General features: G+C 34.6%; 1 protein-coding gene across 2 annotated transcripts; it reads right to left on the bottom strand.

Annotated features, from left to right (window-relative positions):
- Positions 1–725: 725 nt before the first annotated feature.
- Positions 726–12,839, bottom strand: LOC127873424 (probable serine/threonine-protein kinase kinX). 2 transcript variants are annotated; one of them, XM_052417283.1, is made up of 6 exons: positions 12,717–12,839; positions 8,079–8,135; positions 4,096–4,155; positions 3,790–3,840; positions 3,072–3,656; positions 726–1,891 (listed from the first exon to the last, which is right to left on the bottom strand). In XM_052417283.1, the coding sequence occupies exons 1-6, from the start codon at positions 12,729–12,731 to the stop codon at positions 1,358–1,360; spliced, it is 1,302 nt and encodes a 433-aa protein (XP_052273243.1). In that variant the 5' UTR covers positions 12,732–12,839; the 3' UTR covers positions 726–1,357. The 2 variants fall into 2 exon arrangements, with proteins under 2 accessions (XP_052273243.1, XP_052273244.1); XM_052417284.1 differs by lacking the exon at positions 12,717–12,839 and adding an exon at positions 8,763–8,983.
- Positions 12,840–19,247: the final 6,408 nt, after the last annotated feature.

Genomic DNA, 19,247 nt, shown 5'->3' with positions numbered 1-19,247 from the left:
TGGAAAACCAGTAATCAATATTAATAATACATGGTGATACTGACATTTTGTAGCTATCATATCTGATTGTGAACGCATATTCTAACATAAAAAGGCCAATTAAACCTAAAACACGAGCTTAGGTTTTCATGCTGAGCAAATAAAAGTATCTTTATCAGGCACTTACCTTGTGTACCATTTATCCCATCATTTTCGATGTATTGTGGGTGTGTGTTTGGGGGTAACGTCGTAATGAAACTTTACAAAATGACGCCAATACACTGCGCGTGGTTGCTGTATTTAACAATGTTGAATACTCAAATTAATTATCACATTTGGAGGGATAAAAAGATCATATTGCCTATGATGGCTAAAATAATGCGAGTAAAATGAAATAAAAGATGCAGAATAACAATTCAGTAGGTAAAAAATTATAACTTAAACAAATGTACAAATCGTACTTCTTTTTTCTTAAGAAATATAATATTTTTAATTTAACACACTGAATGCGAGAATTGAAATAGTTTTAGCAGTAGGTCGTATACGTGGTGTTCACCCAACATGTGCAGCATCTGGAATCAACCGTTTCAACATTTTGTAGCTGAACTTACACAATTACACTAGTGTTATACATAGATAATAGATGGTTTGAAAGAAAATAACAAATATATTATAAGTATAAGTACTCGTGTGAAAGTTTCGATTTACATTAAAAATATTCAGACAGTAATAATTTAGAAAGTAAATCAAATACAATACATTTAATCTGCTATCGCAACTGTCATTAAAAACAAAAGGCATTTAACAACACATGCATTAAATTATACCAAGTATACACATTTTACAATTGTTCCAATCCCATTATTCCTCCTTTGAAGATCCCTAAACATTAAGGCTCTTTAGGTCTACATGTGTTAGCGAAGTTTGCTAAGTAGTTAAAAAGGATTTGAGTACACAAACGATTCGGGGACTATGTGTTACAATGTCTCCCACAGTGAGAAATAATTAGTGGTTAAAAGTGACTTAATCTGTGCGGCGCTCTAGTTTCAAAGATTCACAACTAATTCTCAGACGTAGCACAAGCAATATTCCGGAAACAAATCTGATTGAAGGGAGCTTTAATGTTGAGCCTTACAGTACTTGTTATTCACCATTTACTATCCAGTATTTTGTACAATCCATTTTGTTTATGGTATACGTCGCAGAGATGCATTACATATACTAATGCAAAAGCGTAATTCGGACTATATAAAAGGTGTGGGTCAAGTTCAATATTAAACATAATAGATACATATATTTTAAAGGAAAACGCAACTGAAAAAATATTGAAGTTCCAAGTATATGGTCCCGTTGGTATTTCCTATTGTTTTATACTTCGTTATTCTGATGACACCTTTGGAGGCAATTCACAGTTAAGCAAACTTGGAACCTTAGTCTTTCTTATTTTACTTTCATCAAAAAAGCCGTCTTTAATGTAAAGAGATACTGGCGGCTGATAGTTGCCTTTGTATCCTTCAATCTTAAACACTTCGACAATACACTCTTGCCCGATATTTCCTTCTATAACAACCTCGTCGAATCTATCTGCAAGTCGTTTTGCTCTATCTGTTTCGAGATCCTGACGCAGCGCCTTCAAATCATGTATTATTATCCCACGTGTTTTGGATAACTGTTCTGCATCAATGACTGCAATACGTTGAAGGTTGGAACGGTAGTTTAGTTTAACAAACTCAATAGCTCCTCTCAATGTCTCTGAGCAGGAAATGTACTTCGATTGGTGGTCATCACTACTACCAGACGAAACGTGTTCGGTCAAATTCACCAGCGCTTTCGGGTCTTTAGCTTGTATCCCAAACCGCATCGGATTTTCATCGTCCCTTAGTAGACGGTAATATCGAGATGTGTGTGCTTTCTAGAATAAAACGGTTGAAAATTACCATACGCATGTTTGTAAATATTTATGTAAAATTATTGTATTATCGAAGCACACAAATAAACTAGCATATGGCTGAAAATTTAAATGTAGATGTATTATACTAACTTTAATATGCATACCTTGTATGATTGATTGGGAAACAGGGATGGAGAAGGGGTGATACGTAATAATGCAAACGTCGTAACTTATAAACATGTCTGGGAATAGATCACTCTTTGAAATATTTATAAACGTTTAATTTAACATTATTGAGATGGTCTCTGCAAAAAACGGGGTTAATATGTTTGCGTAAAGTATCGTCCCAGATTAGCCTGTGCAATCCGCATAGGCATTCTTGTGAGACACTTTTCGCCTAAGCAGAACCAAGAGACATTCTTATAACGAAACATACCGTAAAACGGAAAATACTTAATCGGATTTGTTTGTGCGGACTACACGGGCAAGTCCGGGACTAGCGTTCAAAATGGTACTCGCTTTTGCCAAAGATCACGGATCGGGTCTCATATTCAGAAAATGTAAGGTACAGGGTTTCTTTGTAGACAGATTAAACAAATACGATATTTTAAATCCTTATAAGCATGATTTCCATATCACATTAAGCATTCCGAAACTTATATAAACATTTTTTATGGACAAATACATTACGAATTCCTTACACGGACGTTCTCTATTAAATATATATTGACTTCAGGCTTGAAACGACATTAAGAAGATTGTTCTCGTGCTTAACATTAAAGTAAGAGGAGCTTTATTTTAGGTTGGAAATGTGTTGTTGTTTTTTCTGTGCTTTTAATCGTTCTAGCCAGTAAATTGCTTCCAATTATCGGTTAACTGTCCTCCTGTCTAACTTGGCGAACATTCCATATGTGATGCCCTATACGAAACGCGTCATTAAATGCGGTTAATTTTCTGTATAAACTTATTTTAATTCTAACCTGACTGGACCCAAAAGTCCAGGAAGATATTGTTTGACCTGTTTGGATCCTACCTGAGACAATACTTAACGCACATGCATTAAGTCCGGTTATCCCAGAGACTGGCTTAATTATACATTTTTACGATATGTGCTGTTTTTTAATTCCATTGTCAAAATATTGGTGTGTTTTTTAATTTCATTGTCAAAGGATGACCTTTCTTTTATAAAAATCAAACTTACTGATTCTTCATCAGCTCGTACTGGTTCTTCATCTGCTCTAATTGGTTCTTCACCTGCTCTTACCGATTCTTTATCTACTCTTACTTGTTCTTCATCTGCTCTTACCGGTTCTTCCTCTGGTCTTACCAGTTCTTCATCTGCTCTTACTGTGTCTTCATCTGCTTTTACTGGTTCCGTATCTTCTCTTATTGTTTCTGCATCTTCTCTTACTGTTGTTACATCTTCTCTTATTGCTTCTTCATCTTCTATCAATGAGTCTTCATCTGCTCTTACTGGCTCTCCATCTGCTTTTACTGGCTCTTCATCTTCTCTTACCGTTTCTACATTTTTTATTACTGGTTCTTTATTTGCGCTTTCTGGCTCTTCATCTAATTTTACTGGTGTTACATCTTGTTTAACTGATTCTTCATCTGCTCTTATCGGCTCTTCATCTGCTTCAAACGCTGGCTCTTCATCTTCTCTCACTGGTTCTTCATCTGCTCTTACTGTTTCTACATTTATTCTTACTGGTACTTCAACTGCTCTCACTGGTTCTTCTTCTGCTCTATCTTCCTGTTCAACAGCCTCTGCTTCCTCTTTCTCTAACTTATGAAAAAAGTATGAAATACAATTAGCACGTGCTAAATTGCCGCACTGCGACAAAACTGTGTTTCCGCATTGGAATCATGTATCTTTATTTCAAGTACGAACATTTCGTATAATTCATTTTATAACGTACCTTTTTGGCAGTGATTGTTTCTTCATTCGCTGACTTTGCTTTCTTTGCAAGCTTTGAAAACACCAGAATATAATTATTTGTCCTGATTTACAAATTACACAATGAAACCAGATGATTACTACAAAAAGGATATGATTAATTAAAGAAAAATAAAGCCATACAATTCTTCTAATATTTTATTTACCAATGCCTGTGATTACGTGTCTCTTAAAGATGTTTATTCTTAACGATGAACGTTTGAACGAAGGAAAAAATCTTTGTTGTTAATTATTGGCATATTTTTTTTATAACTGATGACATACTTACTGGTTCATCATCTCCTGTTGTTCTGTATGCCTTCTTCTTTCTCATCAGCTCTGCATTTCTCTGGAGCATATGGGAAACAGTAACCTATCACTTAGAAAGTATTTTGTTCTTAGTCCTAACTAATTAAATACAAAGTATACATATACTATCAACATACTATAATATGCATGTTTGAACTAGTTTTTTAAAATGTTATGATTTCAATAATTTAAAAAGTTTGATTTTTTTTTTCATTTTAATTGCCTGAAAATGATCAATAAAATTAACATATTGTCAATCCCGGAAAGGGAGAAATATTGAGACAAAAAGGAAGGTATACATGGGGCAGAGTAGTTACATGTTTAATGCCTCATCAATAATGAAACTACACTATGTACAGGCGCATATATTTGTTATATAAATATAAATTTAAAAAATGACTTTGAGAATTTATGCAATTATAATTGTAATTATTACCATTCTATCCTTTAAAAAAAATATGTAGCCAACTTAATATTGTCTAATACATATTTCCTTTATATATGACATTATATTGGATAAATTATAAAAAATATTACATAATACGTTGATCGTTCTATAACAGATTTTAGTTAAACAATATTATTTATCTTAGTAAGATGTTATTCGTGAACACGATTATTTCGTGTGTTTTTATCGATTACAGTGTCAATTACTGTGAGGTCATGTTCTAATTGTGTCTTTGTTCTTCCCCCCATACCATGGTTTTCTTACTTTCTGAAAGGCATATTTTAACTTGATATTTTGCAGGTTGCTGGTTTTAAAGTCAGTTGAGTCAGTAACTATTATATTGGGGGTACCATCAGAATATTTCCATTGTCATTAAAGTTATTACAATTTGAGCGAGGATATGATAAAAACGTTATTTTTCATTCGATATTTTACGAAACATGCACACATTGTGTATAATATAATAAACGATCTGAAATATCATTGATACTTAGCCATATTGGATCTTGTGTGTTTCATTTTTGTCTTTTTGTCGCGAATGCTGTAGGAAAAACTAGACCTTAAGCCGCGCGCTTATACGGGTTTTACTTTCAAACATAGGTTGATTTGTGCATTTTTTTTTCTTAAAGCTACAATTCTACATAGCATTTACCAGATCGGCTTTACAGTGGGTGTTAGTAGCTATGGCAGTTACGTAACTTTTAACTAGGGAAACCCCAACATTATACACGCCGTCCATACACCGTTAGGACTAAGGATGTGTGTCAAAACAAAAACTTTGTTTTTAACTCAATTTTGAAAAAAACTTTCATATATTGTGAATATTCTTATAATATTTGATACAGGTGATAAAATACTATACTGAACAAAATACACTTGAGTTACTTAACCTTTTCGTTTCTTACGAAGAACCAAAATTTATTTTCATACCGCTTGTTACTTAGGTCTGTGCTGCCAACATATCGAGATGCCTATATAGGGCATCTTTTGTTTTATTTAAAATGATAACTTAGAATTGCGCAGGTTGGCTGCACAGCAGGCGTATGTTCTTTTGTGAGAACAGAGTGACAACAATTTATAGTCCTGAAAAATATAACGTTCTTTAGTGCTGCAGGTGTAGCACAAAACAAAGGAAGAAATGTACATATTGAAAATTCAATGCAACCAATTATACCATAAACAAGGCAGACACAAGTACAGATACATCCCTTGCAGTGATACGCATTACACCGAGTGTGTATTTGGCATTTGGGCGGCCTAACAGCCACATTTCATTGACAGTCTACACATTATCTCAATAAGATTTACATGATGAATGCAAGTTTTTTTTATGACAATTATTTCAATGCCACGGTGCACATAGAACACAGAGGAAAAAAAGAGTTAAATATTAAATCGTAAAGTGTGACATTGGCCTTGAATGTACGTTTCTGGCCCTCTGCACAAGGCGGTTAAATGAGCACGTTTAGCATCGTTCCGTTACAATGATTCAAAGTGTTCAAAAAAAAATACGTAGGGTTCACATATCACAGACAGGTAAATAAATACTATCAATTTAACCTTAAAAAGAGACCTTGGCCGGGAGATTGTGTGAAAGGCCGATTCTTTCTGTAAATAGTTAGCATGGTGTAAATAACATAACTTTGGAGCAAAATTTCATGGTAACAAGCAGAAAAACCGATAAAGGGCATTCCTACTACACCATCCTACTTCGCAGCAGGGGGGGGGCTGCAAATAAATCCCAAAACATAATGCTTTTAAACTTTCAATATTGATTCTTACTTGTATAATAATTACAGTTCCAGTCAAACTTACTAGTTCTATATCTGCTTCTTTCATCTTTTTGGCAGACTTGTATTTCTCCTCCTTAGACTAATTACAAATAAAAACAAAGTGAAATATTTGTGTCAAAATGCAATAAATTGCGATTAAATGTGTGTTTTTAAATTAGAATTATGCATCAAGTTTATAGAAACACACGTTTTAGATTCTTAATTATATTACACACGTTTTCGAGAGAGACTGTTTCCTTTATGGCAGACTTTGCATTCTGCTCATGTGTTGAATAGAAATGTATACATTTGTCATTTTTGAAAAACGACACATTTAAGATTGTAAGATGAAAGGGGGCTATGATGGCCTAGAATTTCGGAAATAACATTGTGATGCTCAGGTATGAAATTGTTTCTGTTATTTAGTTAGCACAATAGGAAGAGTTATAACATCTAGAGCCCGTCCATTTTGACCGAATAATCGAGATTTGAATACATTTGGCAGAAGACAGCTATATAATGTTTCATATGTGATCACAAACCACTTAGCATTGTGGTTTCATGAGAATTTAAAATCAATTTCTCTATTTAAGTCTTTATATAGTATGTTCCCCATTGGGTGTTGTCAATTGTTCTCTCAGTATTAGAAAGAAGATTCAGGACCACTTCTTGAACCTTTATAACAAATATCTCGGCTCTCAGCTTGAAAGTTTAGCAACAGACTATTTCGAAAAGTTTTATTTATGTACGCGTAGGAAAATAAGTTGCCCCGGGCGGGTCCAATTTTGACCCGAGACAAATGATTTGAAAAAAAACTTGGTAACGGACCATAATGTGATGTTACATGACCATACGTAACTTCTAAACGTAACGTGCGGTTTCAGATGAGAATTATGTAAAAGCTCTCATTTTATACATACAGGGGGAAACAATGTACCATCAGAATGTTGCCAATTATGATCACAAGGACATGGTTTGAACAAACTTTGTAGATGGCCAAGACACCATGTTATATAGTAAATACCAAACATATTTACCTGACTGTTTCAGATGGGAAGAGTTTGAAAGTTCTAACTAAAACATATTAAAACATTTAGGAATAGATAAGCCAAAGGGCGGGTCACTTTTTACCTCAGGGGCATGATTTAAACAATCTTAGTAGAGGACCAATATAATATGAAACATCGCAAAAACCAATACGAAGGACGACTCTTTATGCAAACGTTGTCTTAAGGTGAGCTTATAAATAACTGTCAACACGAAAAGCAATATATGAAACCTTATCAATTTCACTTCCTATTGACTTTGATTATGTGTAATGCATTCCTGATTTCTTGAACGTATCTGTTCAATCAAGAATGCAGAAAATAATCTTGGATGTTAGGAATAGGCAGAAAATGTTGAATCAGGATATGATAACTTGTTCACTATTATCTGTTTGTGTCTAACTTCTTTCTCCATGCTAAGTTTATTTTTACTATATTATAGAACACGGTCAACATTCTATTATTTTAAGTATTCTTGACGGAATATAGCTGGACATGGACAGAGTTTGTTTTATTCCTGCCACTTTGTGAAGAATAAAATTAGTTTTTTGCTAACTTTTATTGTATATAGTCTCAACAATATTGAAATAATCTAAAACAGTCACATACATTTTTCTGGAGTAAAATTAACTTTTAATGGATTTGAACATTTTGTATGCCCTTGTTTTTACATCCATACAGGTATAGGGAAACTTACAGTTTCTTCCTCCGGTTCAGCATTCGGTTCTATCAACGGCGTCTCCTCTTTCTTGGTCTAATGACAATTGAAAAAAAAATAATACTGACAATTTATAACAGGTTAAACACTTCACAGAACCATGACATTTTAATAATAATACATAATTTGTTCACTTGTCTCATCCTTTATAGTTTGGAAATAATGTATAGTGCAGTTAAGCAATTACTTTTTACAAGTATTGAATTTTAAATAACATCACTTTTTACATCCGTTTGTTCGGCATGGCAATGGTCTTTATAAGAATCACAACAAAATGTTAATTCAATAAGACACTTTGTACTGACTTAGTTAACTAGACTAGAACTTCCACTGTTATGGTGCAAAGCCTCTCGATTTAGCATAGAAACATAAAGTCATTTGCAAAACTTAGTTCGAAGATATTTGATTGCATGAGTTTAACAACAAAAATAGATGTTTACCAAGATAAAAAGAGTGTCTTTGTCACATATATACGCCTGTCATTTAAGCGTTGTTTAGGTAAATATTTGATAAATCTTAAATGATTCATCTTATTTAAACTTTGCCCTTGAATTGTCAAATTGTCCTTTGACCATGGGACCAGCTACAGTTCGTAACACTCTGTCTAATCATGGATATCAGTTTGGTAAATTATTTGAAAAAATAATCATTTTGAACATTGACCTTGGAGTATCACCTTGGCCTTTGACGTAGTGATTAGGTTTTTGCGCGCGCCACTCTTGCTATGATAGCCACCTCTTGTTTTCATTCTTCAACCACAAAGTCCCATTAGTGTTCACAGAAAATGACATATTTTACTGGTTTTAAGGGGACTATACACGTTTGAAAGGAAATAACACAAACTTATGGTCAATTATTAACATTTTAAAGCACATATAATTAACAATATTTAAGAAAATTTGTTTTTGTTTACTCGCTACTTTACAAACCTGTTCAATGGAAAGTGTATTTACAAGCACTGGCTTTGCATGCTGTAGACACAAACATATATTTTGGCAATTTTATACTGATACGAAAGTATTTATTTGCCATTTTATGACGATTCAAAGTATGTTTTTGCCATTTGATACACATACAAATATATTATGTGCTGCCCACAGGCAATTTAATAATCAATGGGCGGTGCGCTTAAATTTTGAAACCACAGTCCCCGGTGCGCAGTAACTGCAACTAGCCATTCTGCAACTAGCAAAGATTGCAGTCGCCTTTTGTCTCATTCATGAATTTTTTGCTACGTTACGTAGTGTCGTGATCCTTATTTGGTAAATTTACCAGATTAATGCAGTTTGAGTACTGCCGTCGCTTGTTTTATATACCCAGATGGGCTTATTGCTTTTTCTTTGTTGCCAAATCAAGACCCAAACATCCAACGTCCTCAGGCCCGTAGCCAGGGTTTTGAAAAGGGGGTTGCGAACTTTCCCATCAACGATTATTATTGAGCAACGAAGTGGCGAAGGGGGTATGTGCGGGAGAGGATGTCGCCCTCCTGCAATTTTGGGGTTTAGGGATTCTCCCCTAGAAAATTTTGAAAATGAAACCTAAACTCCTGGGATGACTTTTTATCTGTATTTAGAGACTGAAGTCATAAGGTATTTTTATATGAAATTTCATTTTCATTGACCATACTCAGTGACTGATCGACATGAATATGATATAACATACATGTATTCCCCACAACCGTTTTTTTCAATAACCACCTTTTTCGATGTTTTACCCGACACTAGTACGCGCGCACTTACTTCGTTTACATATGCAACAACACAATTATAGAATGTAAAATCAACAATAAGAACGGTAGAAAATATCATTATTTATTGGAATCTTGATAAAACTGGTGTGTTTTACCATTCTAAACTTTTACCATTCATAAATCGAGCAAATTAAATGGAAATATTTGACTATTTCAACCAGAGGTCTAGCATTGCCCTAAACGTGCTAATAGTGTATTGTACAACAGACACTAATTAACAAAACTGGGTCTTCTCTAAACTGCATCAATACTAAACAGAAATCAAAATATTATGTCTGATCACTTTTATTTCGTTAAACTAGTTTTTACAAATTAGTTATCTTTTTTATAAACATATTTCAGAAACATATAAGAATTAAGGCTTTATAAAGACCCTATAACCACAAAGTACTGGCCCTATGGTGTCAAAGTCCTTAACAATGTATACCAGGACGTTGAAGAAAAAAAAGGTATTATTTGCCCATTATGCTCGAGATCCGTCACAGTTAATGAACATTTAACGTTAACGTCCACCTGATCATATGTTTTGACGTTTAAAATTCATTATAACAACTGTTTAAGAGTAGGACATATTTCCAAGTGTCAAGTTTGACATAATTAAAACATTGCGGAATGTTCTGTATGTGGAGCAGAACAGATGCCATTAAGTGTTGGTAAACTACAAAAAGTTAAATTGCTTTGTAGAAATGATTTGTTTTCTTGTCATTCAACAAAAAAGATCCGGTCTTGGGCATAGCTGATATTTTTTTTGCTTGAAAACCCTTTAGGGGATCCGAAAATGGTTTCACAATGTGTAAATTAATTGTTATAAATCGTGGTATAATGCAAAATTATTAACCAGTGACTCATTAGTATTCGGAAATAGTCGACAGGGTTTCCTTTGATATCAGTCATTTTCAGTCATTTGATATCAGTCATCGGAAGCTGGCATAACATTCCGTTAATAATAATCTAAAATGTATTTTCTTTTTTATAAGATTATTTATTCAAGTTAATCAAATTGTTTTCCAGCTATCGAGATCATTGTCGAAAAAGGTTATTAGACTGGGATTTCAACCCACAATACGTTGGCTTCATCATTATGTTATACAGTTATAGCTTTGACAGACATTAATGACAAAAGTGAAAAAAACAATCATTTAGTACCAAATATCTATACATAAGTATCGATTTTATACCGATTAGAGTGCCAGGTTTATAATTTGCATTATACAGAAAACACTATCTATTTATTTATATATAATCTTGGAAATGACTTCATCGAGATATTAATTATATGATGACCTGTCGGTTGCATATTGAATACAACATTATTGTAACGCTTAAATACGAAGACTCACTGGGTTCCTGGAAAGGATAAATAACCTTTTTTTGTTTAATCGACAAAAACATTGGGCGCAAACGCACCCAACGCCCCCCCCCCACCCCTGGCTACGGGTATGATCCTGAGTTATATAATTATATGATGACCTGTCGGTTGCATATTGAATACAACATTATTGTAACGCTTAAATACGAAGACTCACTGGGTTCCTGGAAAGGATAAATAACCTTTTTTGCGTAAAATAAGTTTGGTGCAACTTATAGTACATTTTTGTTTAATCGACAAAAACATTGGGTGCAAACGCACCCAACGCCCCCCCCCCCCCCACCCCTGGCTACGGGTATGATCCTGAGTTTTATTACGCCAAAAATTAATATAACCACGTGTTATCTGTCAAAATAATGATTAAGAGCGTCAGTAAACAAATCGAAGAAGCTCGCACATTTAAATCCCGAAGATGATCTAGGCCAAGTGATTTGGTTAAAACATAAAAAAAATTATTGTCATAAGAATTGCTAAAATACATTTGGTAACCAAATCAACATACACAGACGAAACAAAATATGAATGATTTTGACCATTTTGATTATTAACATACACAGAAGGTTTGGTTATTTAATACAATTTCTTTAACTCTCTCACGATTTTCAGAAAATGAATTGTGCATCTTTCAAGAAATCTAAATTTCATTCCGTTGTCGATTATTCATCGTAGTAAAATTTTAACATTACACGATGCGCACTCATTGCGTTAGGTGATTGACGCACATTAGCTATATACATGAAATACAACGGATACACCCTTAATGTAAGAATGAAATGTGTTCGACAGAGAAGAGACACTATTGCAAGCCAAATAATATTTCATTTATCGGTGAGTGTGATCAGACTATAGAATTCATGTAAATAAACAAGTTCAAACATACAACCTGCACGTTTGATTATAACCTCAACTGTTTATGACTGGTTTATGCGTTCTGTCTTTTAAAGTATATATGGGATATCAAGGTTTCAAGAAAAACTCATACGAAAATAAAGACTAAAACAAATTATCTTCACGTGTGACCTTAATCTTGAACGTGTTTAAAATGCCAATACCTTCTGAATAATGACCGAAATATTTTGCCGGGTTTTATTTCAACCAAAAATCCTTAGAAGGCATGGTTTGGACACAAATGATAGCTTTTATAAATTCCACTTTTATTTGTTAATCTTACTTTGGGCCGACGTGACTTGCTCATGCATTTTGCGTGACCTAAATATTTAAACAAGTCGCTAAACAGTTTATCAAGGTTCGTTTAAAGTTTAAACACAGCAAAGCAATAGGAGATAAGGAGCGGAGACGAAAGGGAAACGAAGGCGCACAGACGGACGAATGGCGTGGCAGCGAAATATTAAAACTGATAACTGCAGCTTTTTACGTTCATGTCCAGTGTTTAATCAATCTGTTTATGCGGAGTACTAGAAGAGTATATTCAGTCGTTATTTAAATTAAACTTACGATACATTTAAACGCAACATAGCAATTATATAATTGTAAGTACCTGTTGTAAATCCATTTTACGAATTTAAACTATGAAGACGCAGAGAGAATAACCTTGATTTAATAATTAAGTCAGTTTCGTTTTTGAAGGCTTTTCCAGTCGATACGAAATAAGGTTATCAAGATAAACAACTGCAGCACCCGATTGTATAAACAGTTAAACCGGCGGTTAACCACATACCGGCGTTAAAAGTCGGTAACATGTTGGTTACTGGTCGGTAAGCGTTTGTATAAAATTTGGTTAGTTATACCGATCGGTTAAAACCCAGTTAAAACATACCCTGCTTCCCTAAGTGGGTAAGTACACGTAACCGAGAGGTAACTTACACAAAATGGCCGCGGCGCGCGACATTATAAAAGCTAACCATCGACGACCTTCACAATTTCGACGAGTAAACAACAAATTGCAGCGACTGACACTTTATTTGAATAATACGATTTCCGACTTCGGACGACGAATTTAAGGACGCACAGAACGTGTTTCTTATATTCTGTTATGGGTATGCCGTGTGTGATCCGATTCACCAATGGCGCCCATGTTAAAATCATTTCTCCGAGAACAGGGAACAACAAAAGTATAAACAAAAAACAAAACATGTTCAAACTAGTATCTTACTTTTAAAAATCCATAAATAATCCATTTAATTCAATAATTGACGAGTTTGCATCTAGGGTCTTTGATAATTATTTAAGCATAGTTAAATAAAGACCCTTATGCCATCAAATCATTATACTCAAATGAGAACTCAATAAACTTTGTTCTTCGTCAAACGCTACGTCATGTACCCTATGTACATTACTGCTGTTAAAATGAACCGGAGCAGTTTATCAAATGTGTCGTGTTCTGAGAAAACTGGACATAATGCGTGTACTTAAAGTGTCGTCCCATATTAGCCTGTGCAGTTCGCATAAGGCTAATCAGGGACGACACTTTCCGCTTTTATGAATTTTTTTTTAAATGAAGTCCCTTCTTAGCAAAAATCAATTTTTGGCGGAAAGTGTCGTCCCTGATTAGCCTGTGCGAACTTAACAAGCTAATCTGGGACGACACTTTACGCACATGCATTATGCCCAGTTTTCTTAGAACACGACACAAATAATAGCCGTTGGTGAACTCGGTTGCATTTGCAGATTTCTGCATACAAAGATATATTTAAACTTGTATTTGAACAATGTTTTATTTGTCTATGGTGAATTCCCTTATTGTACAAGAAAGTAAGTAAGTTTATTGTAAACATAAGCCAAATTATAAGAATAGTCTAGCATGTTACGACGACCATGTATAATTTTTATGTTACATCTAGAACAACTAGAAGAATAGACGTCTTTGTAAGCACTCTCTTGCAGTTTGGAAGCACCAGGGATTCCGCTAAATGATGCAAATCCCGACATCATTATCAATTTGTCCCTGGTCATTTTGATGAACTTACACTTTATTTTATTGTGAATTCATTTGTAAATGAATTTGATATAAAAAAATGCATGTCGCTGTTTATAAGCGTGACATTTCGCGCGAAAATTACGTCATTAAAAAATGCATTGTGGGAATGTTTTGGTTAAAGTTACCGGTGGTTAAATTCCACTATGCGCGGTTAGGTTACTTTGCGGTATATCGTGTTTATACAATCGAGTTACCTTGAAGGTTACTATACCTGAATAACCGCAAACTTAACAAGGTTTGAATGTTACCGAGCGGTAACTTTAACCAGCGTTTATACAATCGGGTGCTGATCGATAACTTATTATTTTATGTTCCTTATTTGCTTTTAGGTCTCTACCAACACGTTCACTATGTAAGGGAAAGAAACAATAACAGAACACTATGTCGTGTTGTCATTGGGCATTTTATTTTAAATGCCATAAAACAAATACCACAGTGAACTTACCAGCAACCTCTGGTTAGCCGAACATGTAAAATAACATCAGCGCCCGATTGTATAAACGCTAGTTAAAGTTACCGCTCGGTAACATTCAAACCTTGGTAAGTTTGCGGTTATTCAGGTATAGTAACCTTCAAGGTAACTCGATTGTATAAACACGATATACCGCAAAGTTACCTAACCGCGCATAGTGGAATTTAACCACTGGTAACTTTAACCAAAACATTCCCACAATGCATTTTCTAATGACGTAATTTTCGCGCTTATAAGTGTCACGCTTTTAAATAGCGACATGTATTTTTTGTTTATCAAATTCATTTACAAATGAATTCACAATAAAATAAAGTGTAAATTTTAACTATGAATTCATCAAAATGACCAGGGACAAATTGATAATGATGTCGGGATTTGCATCATTTAGCGGAATCCCTGGTACTTCCAAACTGCAAGAGAGTGCTTACAAAGACGTCTATTCTTCTAGTTGTTTTAGATGTAACATAAAAATAATACATGGTCGTCGTAACATGCTAGACTATTCTTCTAATTTGGCTTATGTTTACTTACTTTCTTGTTCAATAAGGGAATTTACCATAGACAAATAAAACATTGTTCAAGTTTAAATATATCTTTGTATGAAGAAATCTGCAAATGCAACCGAGTTTACCAACGGCTATTATTTGTGTCGTGTTCTGAGAAAACTGGGCATAATGCATGTGCGTAAAGTGTTGTCCCAGATAAGCTTGTTAAGTTCGCACAGGCTAATCAGAGACGACACTTTCCGCCAAAAATTGATTTTTGCTAAGAAGGGACTTCATTTTAACAAAAAATGTCATAAAAGCGGAAAGAGTCGTCCCTGATTAGCCTGTGCGAACTGCACAGGCTAATATGGGACGACACTTTTAGCACATGCATTATGCCCATTTTTCTCAGAACACGACACATTTGATAAACTGCTTCATTTCATTTTAACAGCAGTACTGTACATAGAGTACATGACGTAGCGTGTGACGAAGAAGAAAGTTTATTGAGTTCTCGTTTGAATATAATGATATGATGGCAAAAGGGTCTTTATTTAACCATGTTAACTATGCTAAAATAATTATCAAAGACCCTAGATGCAAACTCGTCAATTATTGAATTAAATGGATTATTTATGGATTTTAAAGGATTATTAAAGGTTAGATACTAGTTCGAACGTGTTTTGTTTATTGTTTGTACTTTTGTTGTTCCCTGTTCTCGGAGAAATGATTTTAACATGGGCGCCATTGATCCATCGGATCACACACGGCATAACCATAACAGAATATAAGAAACACGTTCTGTGCGTCCTCAAATTCGTCGTCCGAAGTCGGAAATCGTATTGCCCTGTAAAATAAGCCAAATAAAGTGTCAGTCGCTGCAATTTGTTGTTTACTCGTCGAAATTGTGAAGGTCGTCGATGGTTATCTTTTATAATGTCGCGCGCCGCGGCCATTTTGTGTAAGTTACCTCTCGGTTACTTGTACTTACCCACCTAGGGAAGCAGGGTCAATCTCCACGCAGAGTTGTCGTTCCTTGCTCTCACATACAACTCTGCATAAGGCTCAGCACGCCATTTTGTCTACCAAATAGCTAAAACCGAACAAACGCATACAATGTATATTTGTGTGGATATTTAAGATCGCATGCATTTAATTAAGAAATATGACTTTTTAATGTACGATAAATCGTGCAAAAACTTGTGAGTTTTAATGCAACTCTTTGGAACTATTTTATTGCCTATTTACACAGATGTAATCATTCCACGCACTTCACAAATGTAAACAATTGTACATATTTTTTATTCAGTGACGTTAGGCATTGTTTCGACGTATTTATGTATGTTGGTTTCTTAACATAAAAAACATATCAATTTTATAATAATTAATTAAGACTGATATAAGATATCATGGTATGAGATGGTTTTCTTTAATGCAGTTAATGCAATGTAACCGTCGTGCAAGAGATTGTTTAGTATACTGTAACCTCAATGATGAACGCTTGGAATGATCATGACATGAATGAGACGCTTTCATAACAATAGTCCGTTCTGAGCCCAACACAGAGGTGAATGTAATGTGACCGTCGTGCAAGAGATTGAAGCCGGGTATGTTTTAACTGGGTTTTAACCGATCGGTATAACTAGCCAAATTTTATACGAACGCTTACCGACCAGTTACCAACATGTTACCGACTTTTAACCGCCGGTATGTGGTTAACCGCCGGTTTAACTGTTTATACAATCGGGTGCAGATATATTCTAATGGTATTGATAAAATTTAATCTATCGCCTAGTTAGCAAGTAATTTATTATTTTTCAAACGGTACCGCTTTTAAAACCGAAAGTAGAATTTCCAGACGAATACGTCCATTTCGACAAACGAGATTATTTTAATGTTTTAAAGCGCAAAAAGGACGGATTTCTACCTTGTAACCACCAGATATATTCTAATTGGCATATATAAAATATGTTTCTTATTTATACTTAAATGTACTATGCAAAATAAGTTGTGTGGCTTTAAACATATAACAACATGTTATTGTTTTCGCGTTTTTTAATGGATTTTTGTTTAATGGATTGTGATAATATTTTTCTGTACATTTTTGGATTATTTAATCTTCGCTGATTCTCACCACATTTCCCGATTTGTTAGTTGTTCCCAACGACAACTAAGGTTAATAGAGGTGTTTTGAAAATATGTGTGCAAAGTACTACTGTTCAACAAATCACTCAAAAATTGAATGCAAGCTGTTTAGTGTTTTCTTTGAGATACACAATTTTAACACTATCCGCATCCGCGCGGAGAATAAGTTTGAGGCGTGAAAGAGTATTCTTTACATAACATTTTTTGCATAATGAAAATAGTACATTGCGAGTTAACTACAAATCGCGTAACACAGTTATCCTTACAGTCACAGGAGAAGTCAGTCAATAGATGCATACGCGGACACGCAGCGGGTTCTGTAAATAATCTCTGAAATACACATACACACGCGCGAAGCGCAGCAGCTGGGGCTATTAAATCGAAACCTTAATAACAGACTATTCATTATCATATCAACGGGAAAAAAAACGGAACAACCCAATACGACATCGGATTATGGACGGGAATAAAACTCGGGTACAGTCTAAATTGGCCGGCTACGTGTTAGTATATTTTCCGTACCCGGGGTAAATTTAAGTATACTTAAGAGTAACAGTACCCGAGCCGACAATTACCAATCGAGCTTTACTGACAGAGTACAGAGTCAAAATGCGAAGATTTCAATCGATGCGAAAAGCTGGTTTGAGCGTCACTAAATCATCCGGGATGGACATAAAGAACTATTGATAACCGTCGATAACACAGTTTTGCTTTAAAGATTAAAAAAACTACCGAAATAGTATAGTGTCATTATAAGTCGGAAATCGTTTAATTATTTAACAACAAATGGGTGCCGTACTCAATAAGTCGGTATGGAAATCGTTCTTGAAAGACTGAATAGGCTACCGAAATTCGCCAGTTTGCTAGATAAAATAGTTTGACTTCAAATTTCTGTCGAAAAGTATTGTGTTTAGATGTTCCATTTATAAGAAACAAAAAGATGTTTAAGACCCGCGTCATGCGAAAATGGGTTTCATGCCATATGCTATTTCCCAGCCTGCGCATCTCGCAGTTTGGTCAGGAGAAACCTAATAAGACCACGAAATATTGCGTGATTTATAGCGGACAGCGCAGCTCCTGACTCATAATAAGCCATTTAGGACACATACGCTGTGATATATATGCCGTTGTATACTTTTTATTTACGAACATTGACCTGTGGTTTGAATGTACGTGCACTTAATAACACACATTTCATGCGGTGAATATGCGACTAACAAGTGATACACAACAAAACAATATAAACCATTGTTTTTTAATTTATTATTTAAAAACGTATTTTTCTGACTTGATTTAAAGTCAGAATATACGTTGAAAATATTTTTTAAGATATTTCATGCTTAAACTAAGCTACATCTTTGTAATAATAAGTGGAGTTTGTGTGAATCATGTATATAATTATGAGAGATTATAAATCCATGTAATTTTCCTTGTTATTTTTTTGCAAAATCTGACTTCTGTAGACAATAAAAAGTAAATTACAATGGTGTATTTTTCGAAGCCGTTCGATTGGTGCACGTTATAAAGTCGAACTTCATATCCTGTGACTGTATTATTAAATACATTCAAAGAGCGAACAACTCCAGTACCTTCAGCGCTTTTATCGAATGCATCCGATCATACATGTTCAATTAAATAGACGTTGAGTGCGTTTTTATCATATTTAAATCACACTTTTATAGCCGCGTCATGCGAAAATGGGTCTTATGGCGTTCCGGCCAGCGTAGCTCAAGCCCAACCTGTGCATTTGCGCAGTCTGGTCAGAGGCAATGCTGTTCGCTATAAAATCACTAAAGATGTTATGGTCTCATTATGTATCCCCTAACCAGACTGAGAGATGCGCAGGCTGAGTGAGCTATAAATATGATGGGCGCATATGGCATAAGAGTCTTTAAAAATCTCATTGTGAATTGTAAATGGCACATTTTATGCTTTTCGATATAAAATTGAATTCAAAAAAGCAAACTGGTAAATAAGGGTACCCTATCC

Source organism: Dreissena polymorpha, chromosome 3, assembly GCF_020536995.1.
Source record: "Dreissena polymorpha isolate Duluth1 chromosome 3, UMN_Dpol_1.0, whole genome shotgun sequence".
NCBI lineage: Eukaryota > Metazoa > Mollusca > Bivalvia > Myida > Dreissenidae > Dreissena > Dreissena polymorpha.
Note: the sequence above shows the minus strand (reverse complement) of the source record. Positions and strands in the feature narration are given on the sequence as shown.

Excerpts from the sequence above, each read along its gene's own strand:
- LOC127873424 (XM_052417283.1), bottom strand. Across the intron at positions 3,657-3,789 it reads AAACAATCACTGCCAAAAAG|TTAGAGAAAGAGGAAGCAGA; the intron begins GTACGTTATAAA and ends TTTTTTCATAAG. Across the intron at positions 1,892-3,071 it reads TACGAGCTGATGAAGAATCA|AAAGCACACACATCTCGATA; the intron begins GTAAGTTTGATT and ends GTTTTATTCTAG.